The 10,784-nt window shown below is 55.8% G+C and overlaps 1 protein-coding gene across 1 annotated transcript; it reads right to left on the reverse strand.

Annotated features, from left to right (window-relative positions):
* Positions 1 to 4,571: 4,571 nt before the first annotated feature.
* GALR2 (galanin receptor 2) lies at positions 4,572 to 7,745 on the reverse strand. The gene is made up of 2 exons (XM_068151717.1): positions 7,141 to 7,745; positions 4,572 to 6,466 (listed from the first exon to the last, which is right to left on the reverse strand). Exons 1-2 carry the CDS (start codon positions 7,479 to 7,481, stop codon positions 5,686 to 5,688), a joined length of 1,122 nt encoding a protein of 373 aa, XP_068007818.1. The 5' UTR covers positions 7,482 to 7,745; the 3' UTR covers positions 4,572 to 5,685.
* Between the last annotated feature and the right edge of the window lie 3,039 nt (positions 7,746 to 10,784).

Raw genomic sequence — 10,784 nt, forward strand, 5'->3', positions numbered from 1 at the left:
GGATGAGATCCCTTAGGGTCTGGGATGGAACCATATCCTGTTCCCCAGAGGCTCTGGGAATGAAAGGCATTTCTGGGCTCTGGAGAGCTGAGGCTGGTCAAGCTCAGCTCACAGGTGGGGAGATGCAGTCAGAGATGGGATGCAAAATGTCCAGCTCCCTCCTGGTCTCAGTACCAGAAGCTGGCAGGGTGGTTTTCTACCCCTGGCCACATCAGGTGGAAGAAAGGGGGTAAGAGGCTGCTGGAGGCTGAAAACCTGGCTTGGTGGCAGCCTTACAGCAGGGAGGAGATGGAGGTGGTGAATACCTGGAGAAGAGGAGGCTTCTGCTGCTCCTAGGTGCTCTTCAGTAGAAGTCCAAGACCTTTGTTTCCTCCAGGGTACAGGGAAAGTGCAGCCACTTGCTCTGTCTCCTAAATCCAGCCTCCCACTTGCCCTGGCTCTAAGTAGCCCTTCCCACACTGCCTGTCTCCCCTGCTCAAGGAATGAAATGGGGAGGTGGATGAGCTTTCAGCCTCTGGCAGCCAGACCTGCTCTGGGAGCAGCAGCAGCTTCAGCCAGAGCCACCCCTTCCCTGGGGTGGGAGCAGGAGGCAGGGAGCTGCTCACCCCCTCCAGGCTGACCTCAAGCAACTGAGTGCATCCAGCCCTGCACAGCTGGGGAGCAGCTCCGCAGGCTCCTTGGCTTTTTAAGGTAAGGAATCTGAGCACCGTGTTAATTAAGAGTGATCATGGCAGCCAGTGCTGGCCCTCGCAGTGGGCACTGCACAGCCCTGCCAAGAGCTGGGCTCAGAGCTGTGGGTGATGCTCAGAGACCATGGGAAATGGGCAGGGACCCAACCTGGGGCTGCCCCATGGCACCGGCGCTGAGACCTCTCTGCCTTCTCCTTTGCTTGCCCTGAGGGTTGTGCCAGGGTTTAACGCCCTCCCCTCACCCCCTGTCCTGCTGTGGCTGCTGCTGACCCCCTGGCAGATGGGGACAGGCTGGGAGACACATCTCTGATCCCCAGGGCTCTGGGGCTGGAGCCCTGTTTCTCTGGGTTTTGCTGCAGTGGGCCAGGCTGCTGGGGCATGTCCCAGGGATGGGTGTTCCACCTCCTCTCATGCCTGGCTCTGCACTGATCATTTGGGTGGGAGCAGCAAAAGGGGTTTGCCACTGCTCCCTGGCACAGCTGGCACACAGATAAACACCTATGAAGGGCAGAGATGTCTGCCCCAGCTCTGCCTTACAGACCTCCTCAGGAACCTGTTATGCCTCTTGAGTTCAGCTCCCAGCTCCACCAGTGCCCAGCTGGCACTCTCCTGAACAAGGAAGCCTGGCAGCAATGAGTCCATGGAGTCAGTTTTCTGGGAGGTTTCATTAAGGGTAATTAGTGGGTGTGCTGGGAGCCCCTGCAAACCACTCTCCCTGCTCACACAGGATTATCCACACCACCTTATTCCTTGTGATGCTTATGACAACCAACTTGTCCCCCCTTTGCTGGGCTCTGTCATGTCCATGCCCACTGCCACTGATTCTGTTTGTCTCGGGCACTGTGGTGCTGCCACACTGTCTCTCCAGCTAAAGCCAGTTCCTGAGGCTCTCCATTGGGGGACAGCTCTGCCAAGCTTTACTGAAGGTTTTGCTTCATCATCAGGCTGCTTCCTTCTTGGTTTGCCCTCTCACCTTGTCCTGCTTGGGGAGATACTGGCAGACTGTGGGGTGCAGTGGTGGATGTGTGGCTGGTGGGCTTAGGCCCAGGGCTGGATTTCCTGTGGGACAGTGCAGGAGGTGGCTACAGTGTGATTTAAGGCAGCAGACCCCACGGGCAGGCTGCTGCACAGGTGCTGGTTTGCTCTTGCACAGAGCTCTTTGTGTTTTGCACCTTCTAGCAGTGTCCAGGCTGCCTCTGCTGGGTGCAGGTGACAGGTGGGTCATGGGATGCTCCAGCCTCGTTGTGTGTGCAGTAGTCAACAGCTTGCTCATGAAGCTGACCCTGAGCCTTCACCCCCACCCCTGGGGTTTGCAAACTCACCTCTTTGCCCATTGATTTATTATTATTATTTATTCCTAATCTCACTTCTGCCAGGGCTGGGTGTGAGCCTTGCAGTGGGGGTGAGAGCACCTGTGAGCCCAGGGCTCTGCTTCCAGAGGCACAGTTACAGCGGTTCTGGGGCTGCTCAGAAAGACCTAAAGCAGCAGTGAGTGGTGGTGGTGGTGATGTTGCAGTGTGCCTGGCTTTGAGCTGTTCTGAGGAGCTGACCTGTCCCCTCTTCTCCTCTGCTTGATCGTCATGACTCGAAGCTGCTAATGCTGTTTGGAGCCTCCTTCCCCAGGCAATGCCAAAACACTCAGGAAACAAACTGAGTTTACACAATCCACAACAATTTGGCACTTGGCTGCTGCTGGGTGTTATGAGCCTGCTTTCACCAGAGGGGAACTGCAGGGCTCAGGCTCCCCAGAAGGGTTGTGGAGCCTCCTTCTCTGGAGTCTTTCAAGCCCCACCTGGATGTGTTCCTATGCTAGATTCTGGTCCTGCTCTGGCTGAGGGGTTGGACTCAATCTTCAGAGGTCCCTTTCAACCACTAACATCCTGTGATCTTGAGTGCTTTCAACCAGTGTCAGAGCCACCCATCAGAGTCCATCTCCCTCCTCTTTGGCTGTTTCAGGGTGGTCATGCTGCTGCTGAAGGATCTGGTGTGGCTGCAAGAAGTGGCTCCCCAGAGCTCCAGCTTTTCTGCACAGTTATCCCCCAGTCTGGGGACAGCTTGGTGCTGTGGGTTTGAGAAGTCAGTGGCCAAGCTGTGGCCTTAGCTTTACCCACAGCTGGCTTGGGGTGGTACCAGGAGGCCTCCTGAGGCTGGGTGAGGAATTTGGGGCACAACTCTACCCCCTGCACTTGGCCCTACTCCCTGTAGGACCCCTGGGACCAGGTGCAGTGAACAGCAGCAGCAGCCTGGGGGTGAGGGGTTATTCCTCTTTGCAGGTCCTTCCTCCACCATCTCAGCTCTCATCTGATGACAAGATGAGATACCTGGGTGCCATTCTGGCTCCTCCCCACCCCACAGGGTTCAAAGCAAAGGCTCCCTCCTCCTGGCTGGATTTGGAGCCCCTCAGAGGGGACATGATGCATGGAGTGAGGTTTGCTGGCTGGTTTGTACATCAGAGCTGGTTATTTTTATGTTCTGGTGAGCACTATAAAAAGATGAACTTAGACTCAACTCCTGTCCTTTCTGGGAACTCAACTCTGTGTGGAAGGGAACAACCTGGACTTGGAAACAAGCACTGACTCTCTGGGGCTCCCTGTGGTATGGCCACAGCACTGGCACCGTGATGCCCTGCAGCATTTTGGGTTGAGATATGCAAATGCAGCCTGGGGTGATGGGAAAACAGGTCTGGGGGGTGGGGGGGGGGAAGAATGAAGGGAAGCAATCAGTGTCTCCTCCATAACAGCATCTAAGGTTGGGGGACACTGCGTGCCCAGTCACATCAGCACAGGGACCCCTGTCCTTGGGCAGTGCAGAGGTGGTTGGACATCTCCATCCCGAGGGCAGGGTGACAACTGTGTCCAGGAGCCCCTCAGTGTGTGAGTGGGATCCTGCAGCTTTCTGAGCAGAGGTGGATGAGGGCAGGAGGAAGAGGAGGCTTTTAGCCATGTTTTCCTGGCTGTTTCCATGTTTTCCTTGGCTGGGAAGGGTTGAGCAGGGGAGATAAATGCAGCTGTAAGTAGTGGAGCTGTTTATGCACTGGCTCTCTGTGACTGATGCTGTGAGCAGGGCTAGACTAAATACTGCTGTTATTGATAGGAGGCAGTGGCTGATTTACAGCCCTCTGCATGGGGACAGGAAGATCTGGTTATAGTAACACTCAGCAGGGGAAAGCAAAGGTTTTACAGCCAGAAAGCTTCCCAGGAAGAAAGGGCAAGGGCTGGAGATGGGTGGAGGGCAGTGGGGGGTGTGGGAGGGAGCTGCACTGGGAGCTGGGTCAGAATCCTGGGGAGAGCTTGGGATCATGGATGGAAATAGCCTCCACAGCATGTGCTGGTCCTGGGGATCTCTGGGGTGGAGATTCAGAAGGAGGACAATCTGTGCAGACAGACTTTTAGCCCTCTGCAGTGGCAATTTATAGAGACCTGATCTTCAGGGGTGCTTGGTGCTGTCGGGGAGCAGACCTGGGAACTATAAGGATGCTCAGTACAGCTAATCCCAGCTCCTGTCTGCTTTCAGCATCTCCTGGCTGTGCTGCAGGGCTTTCAAAAGCATTAACTAATCCTGTTCCAGTGATGCTCTTCTGGCAAAGAAAACAGCAGGTGGCTGCTGGTGGCTGCAGGGCTCAGCCACTCCTGGAGCAGCAGTGAGAGCAGGGCTGTGTCACCTCAGCCTCTCCTGTGTGGGCACATTAAAGGGACCACAGTGCCATTCTTCTGCACCTCCCTTGAGAGAGGTACTGGGATGTATCCCATATCCTCCACCCTCCCACTGCATGCAGATTCCCCCCATGCAGCAGGTCCCACCACCTCTCCAGCACTTGCCTCTCCTCTGCTGCTGACTGTGGGGTGTCTCAAGAGAGCTGGACATAGGATGTGGGATGGAGAACTTTATTGAGGCGTCCCTAGCTGGCTGGGGTCCCCCAGCATTTGTCCAGCACCACAGCCACAGGAAAGCTGTGGCCAGTCCTCCACTGCTCTTCTTCACACTCATCTTGCCCAGGCTGAGAGGTGGAGCCATACCCAAGCTCTCTGAAAGCATTAAACCCCTCCCCTCGTGCTGACCTGCTGATATCCAGCTCTGCTTCCCCTGGCAGCACAACCTCTCCCACAGAGCCACAGCAAACAGCCCCCCACCCCACTGTCCTGGGTGACCCTCAGACCTTCTGTGGAGCATCACGTGCACCCAAAGGGCAGGGATGAGCCATGGTCAGCAGCATGGTTGGTGCCCTGTGCCCTCAGCAGTCCCATACTGGGGCTATGGCACTTAGCTCAGCCACAAATGCTGCTTCCAGCTGTGCTCCATCTCAGGGAAACCTCCTCAGAGCCACAGGCCCCAGGGAGATGTGAAAGCCCAGCCAGCACCACCTGTGTCAGGAAGGTTTGTCTCCTGGATTTTCCTACCTGAGTCAGGTTTGTGTCCATGTGGCTAATAGCCAGTGTTGCCCTCAGGGTACAGTTCCTGAAATGGGACTCAAACACAGCAGTAGTTCCCAAATATCCCTAAAAGTTCACACACCCTCAGATGCTGAGTAGGGTGGAGGGACCAGAACTTCCCACAGGATCCAGGTGTAGATCCAACAGGGTGTAAGTCTGAGAGAGGAACCAGTAGCTACATCTGGGAGTTGACATGGGGGGTTGATCTCTCTTCTCTCAGCCAGTGCTTGGTGGAAGCAAATCCTGCCCTTGGATCCTTGGTTGGTGCTCAGCTGAGTCCAGAGGCAGCAGCATCACTTCAACAGTTATGGTATGTGGCTGCATCTCAATGAAAAAGGTACAATTTGATGCATTTCAACCCAAAACGTAGCTCATCCCCAGGCCTGTGATGCTGCAGGAGGCTGCAAAGCCATGGGGTGAAATAAATCCTTAAGATCAGACTGCCTGAGGCACTCAGTGCCATGGTTTAGTTGCTTAGATGGTGGTGGGTGAGAGGTTGCACTTGATGATCTCAAAGGTCTTTTCCAACCTGGTTAATGCAGTGATTCTGGTAGGAAGAAGCTCTGCTAGGTGACATTGAAGGTGATGAAGGAGCCATCTGCTTTCTTCTGATATCCCACCAGCTGTGCCCCCTGCCAGGGCTGGGCTGGCACCTGGCAGCGCAGGGAGGAGCGGCCGGGCAGGGCTTTGCCGGCGTGGGTCACCTGGCTGAGCTCTGCCTCCAGCGTGCTGACCGTGCTCATCCCTTGAGCTATGTGCACCTTGTTGGCTGCCTTCTTGTGCAGGAGGCAGATGAAGATCTTCTTGAAGCCCTTGCGGAAGTGTTTGGAGACCAGAGCATAGACGATGGGGTTGAGGCAGGAGTTGGCATAGGAGAGGAGGTGCGAGAGGATGCGGAGCACATAGGTGGCAGCGTTGAGGGGGAAGGACCCGAACCAGACGCAGAGGATGATCAGGTGGTGGGGCAGCCAGCAGAGGCAGAACAGGGCAGCTACAATGATGATCATCCTGGTGACCTTCCTCTTGGCCTTCTTGGACTCTGACATCTCTTGGAGAGGGTCCACAGACTTCCAGAGGTAGCGAATAGTCCGCACGTAAGTCAGGCTGAGGATCAGCACCGGGATGATGTAGCTGAAGACGAAGGTGCAGGTGTCCATGACCTTGCGCCGGGAGACCTCCCAGATGGGGTGGCAGACAGTCAGGTTGGCCAGCTGGAACTCCTGGTAGTAGCTGAGGTAAGGGCCCGAGAAGATGAAGGAAAGCCCCCAGATGAGACAGATGGCCACGAGGGCATTCCTGGGTGTCCTCAGGTCCCTCGAGTGCAGGGGGTATCGTATGGCCAAGTACCTGCATGGGAGGGGAGAGGGATGTGACTGGCTGCAGTCCTGGAGAAGGCATGGAGAGCTGCTCCAGAGGTGGAAGTGGTGGAATGGAGCTTTCTAGGACAAACAGTTCCACAGCTCATTCCCTGGTACTTCTCAATCCCTCTGCAGCACAATGGGGTGAGGAAGAGCCTCTCTCCAAACCCTGTCCCATTGCCTGTCCCATCCAGCAGTGCTTGTAGGGAAGATTGGGATGGTCCCCTTCTATCCCTCTCCCTAATCTATTTGTCCCAGATCAAACATCCCACTGTCATCTCCTCCATGTTTGCTGTGGGCTGTTGGGAGGGTAGGGGCTCTCTCCACATGTGCTGGGAAGAGCTGAGATTCTGCAGGACCTGAGTTTTCACTCTGGTTTTCTATTCTCCCTTCAGCTGCCTGAGCCTGCTTTGGGGCCTGAAAGGGAACAGGGAATCACAATCCATCCCTCTCTGCTGACCTCCAGTCTCAGTCATCTATTTTCTTGTGCACATGAACTGGGAAATGCCCCTTGATTCCCCTGGGAAAGGCTCCTGGATTATCACAGGAGATCACAGCAGTCAGGGCTTGGCTGCTTGGGATTCTGTCCCATCTCTTGTTGAGGAGAGAGACAGAAAAGGGGGAACTTCAGGCTATCAGGAGCACCCCCATCCCCTTTCCTACCTGTCAAGGGAGACAGTGGCCAGGGTGAAGCTGCTGGCATACATGGTGAGGTAGATGAAGAAGTGGACAGCCTTGCACAGGATGGGCCCAAACACCCAACCCTCCAGGGTGTAGATGGTGGCTTGGAAGGGGACGCAGAAGAGGATGAAGCAGAGATCAGCTACCCCCAGGTTGAGGATGAAGAGGTTGGTGGTGTTCTTCACCTGCCCGTTGCGCAGTAGCACGGCCAGGACCAGGCAGTTGCCCACCGTGCCCACCAGGAAGATGATGAGGAATACCAGGGGGATGATCACAGACTCAGGCTGCCAGCCCCCCTCAGAGCTCCCTGCCGAGCTGTTCATGGCTAAGAGAGCACGGAGCCAGCAGTGGGGATGGACAGGGAGAGGGTGTGGAGAGCACACTGGGGAGGCAGGCAGGGGCTGGACAGAGAGGTGGGGGGGTATAGGTGGGATGGCAGGGAAAAGGGGTGCACAGGGAAATCAGCTGGGATCTAATGGAAAAGGGGGTGCAGAGTGTAGTGGGGATGCACGGGAAAGGGTGCAGAGGGAGGTCAGCAGGGATGCAAAGGGGGTGCACGAAGAGCGCGGGGGGGAGCGTTCTGCAGATGCAAGAGAAAGGGGGGGCACAGGGAGCGCACGGGAAAGGGGGTGCATGCCCGAGACCCCAGCGCCCTTCACCTCCTCCGGCAAGGCTGGACCGCGGTCGGGCGGCGCCGCTCCGGCCGTGAGCGCGGCTCGGTGCTCTCCCTCCCGCCAGCGGAGCGCGGCGCGGGGCGGGGGGGCTGTGCTCCGGGGCGGCGGCTCCCGCCCGGCCCCCGCTTCGCGTCCCGAGCCCGCTCCCGCCGGGGCAAACACCGATCGTCCGAGCCACAGCCGCGGGAATCTCCCCTCCCCGGGCAGAGAGGCTTGGGCCAGGGCTGGTTTGATCCAGGAGGAGTAAATCTGACAGGGTAAAATGTCTTCTAGTGCCGCGATCCCTCGGGAAAGGGCTGGGGTAGCTGGGCAGGACAACCCCACAGGGAGCCGGACACCCGAAGTGGGGGGGTCTGGGTGCTTTTCCGTGTTGCTTCCCCCTGCAGAGGTCACTGGGACAGGGCTGTGGATTGTTTTTTTTAGGAGTGGGGGTCCTCTGGAATTGCGAATGTCTCTAAATTGTTCTGTACGCAGCTAAATCCTTGCACCGGACAGCCCCAGAAGTGAGCTCTGGTTTGCAGGAGATTCTGTATTTCCCTCCAGGGTATGGGGAGAGTTCACTACAGCGAGCACAAATCTCTTTCACATCTTCTTTTTCTACCTGTGAAATTGCCTGGTTTGTTCCTTCAGAGCCTTCCCAGATGGAAGCCTCAGAGCCGGCCAGCTCTCCGAGGACACTTCGCCTGCCCCCAGGCTGCCTCTGTTCCTGTGGAGAGCGAAATCTTCCCTGTATCAATTACTTCTGTAACTAACTTACTCCACGGCTTCTCAGTTCTCTTGATGGACATTCAGATCTAAGCCTGCCAATGGTGTTGGGAGATCTGAGGGCAGTCACAGCTTTGCGACGTTGCCACCGGAGAACGCGGAGCCTTTTTCACCCGCAGCAGCTCATGAGCAGCCCCGGCCCCATTCAGCTCCGCAGATGAGGTACGTGGGGGAAGCAAACACACTGCTGTGGTGTGAGGCTGCTCCACTTCTGATGTTATCTTGCAGGGAAAAGCAGGAACTAGGAACAGTGCAGCAGAAAACTGGCTACCCCACAGGGCACAAGGAGGTGCTGAGACCCAGCAGTGCAGCTCTGCCTTCCTCTTCTGGTCCCAGTCTAGCCGCACACCCTCAAGGAGTCACTCCTGCCCTCAGCAAGGGCTGTGTTGCATCCCAAGCCACAACTATGGAGGTGGCAGGGCTAGCTTATGAGGAAAACCCAGCCCTAGAGAGCTTCCACCCTGTGGCAGGGGCCCTGGCTCCCTGCACCCTCAAACACCCACAGCAGGGCACTGGTGTTTGGGTTTATTGGTGCTGGTGGTGTCTTTGGTCTCCCTTGAGCTGGCATTGGCTTACATATAGGTTAGGTCTAGCCTTAAGCTGCAGAGTAAGACCATGAAAAAAAGAAACTGGAAGGGAGAAGAGCTAATTTCTTCCCAAGCACCAGTGCAACCTGCAGCATTGTATGCAAAGATCAGTAGTAGGATCCCCTGTCAGGTACTGCAAAATAAATTCCTGGCCTAAGAGATATATGAGTTATTTGAGCTGGAGATCTGGTCTTCAAGGGTGGCCAAAAGGAAAAGGCATTCTGTGAGGCTGCCAACCCTCCCAGGCTGCAGGGGTTGGTGGCACAAGGATGGTCTCTGTGTGCTGTGTGCCTCTGCAGGCAGTAGCCCTCAGTGGATTTATCCTTTGCAGCTCTCTCTGTGACACCACTTTGCTGCAAAGCTGTCAGCCCAGGCTCTGCTTGATATGGTGCTGCAGGTTTGTGTTGTCCTCCTCTCTCTCTGCCCTGTGGGAATAGCAGAGCCAGCTCTGCAGCAGGAATCCAAGCACCCAGCCAGCAGGTGACAGTTTATCCTCCTGCTTACAGACTCCAGAGGAGCAGCAGCAAAGCTTTGTGCCAGCACAAGGGAGGTGGCATGGCAGAGATGTGCCTGTGATAAACCCTCCTGGCTGTGGTTCCTTTGGAGCAGATCCCTTGGTGGGCAACATGCATGTGTTTGCACTGGGGCACCTGAACATGGGTGCTGTAGTGCCAGCCTCATCCAAGTCTGTCTGAACTACCATGGCCACAAAAGAGGGGCTCTTGTTTGTAAAACATGCTCCAATTCATATCTCTGCTCAATTCAAACATCATCCTGAAACTCAGTTTGGTTTGGATAGGAAATGGATTCTTGGGAGATGTGGTGGAAACCCAGAGCAGACAGAAATGGCAGTGGAAAGGTGCAGCTTGAGGACTCGGGTTTTCTTTTTCTCCTGTGAGCTTTCACATCCACCAGAGGGAAGGAGAGCTTTGAATTCAGAAATAAGGTCACAGCTGAGCTTTCTGAAGGGGAGAGGAGCAAAAATTGTTGCTGGCTGTAGCATGGCAGCAGCAAACCACAGCTGGCCTTGCTGGCTCCAAAGGCAGGCAGAGCCCTGTGCTGGCAGAGACAGGTCTGGGGGAGTTAAGCAGTGGGAACAGTGGTGGGAGCAGCTTGTCATGCTCAGTGTTTGCACAAGTGTTTAGGACAGCAGGCATTTAGAAAAGTTTGGTGTTTGCCCCAAAAGAGGTATCTGTAAGTTTGGTTCAAATGCTTAAAGGACTTTTGCAAGAGGACCTGGTCTGAACTGCTTTGCTCGTGTTTATACCTTCAAATAGCTGCACATTCCATGCTCTGGGGTTTGGGAGTATTTGGGGGTTTTAAATAACAGCAGAGGCTCTGCTTTTTTACCAGGTGTACAGTAAAGGGGGGCAAAGATGCTCCCTGCTGCACTACCCTGCTGCAGCTGGAGGTGGGAGAGTTTGGCCAGTGCTCGGTCTGGGATAGTTTATATCCCGTCCCCTGCAGGGGTGCCCAGACGAGCATGCTCGAAGCTGTCCTGGCAAGGTGCTACAGGAAGGGGAGACTCGGCCAGCCAGCCCTGCATCAGCCAGGTACAGCATTGCCCCACAGGGAGCTGTGCCCCAGTACCTAGCCTCAC

The sequence above is a fragment of the Melanerpes formicivorus genome, unplaced genomic scaffold, assembly GCF_026170545.1.
Source record: "Melanerpes formicivorus ecotype bairdi unplaced genomic scaffold, bMelFor1.0.p_v2 SCAF_21, whole genome shotgun sequence".
NCBI classification, from domain to species: Eukaryota; Metazoa; Chordata; class Aves; order Piciformes; family Picidae; genus Melanerpes; species Melanerpes formicivorus.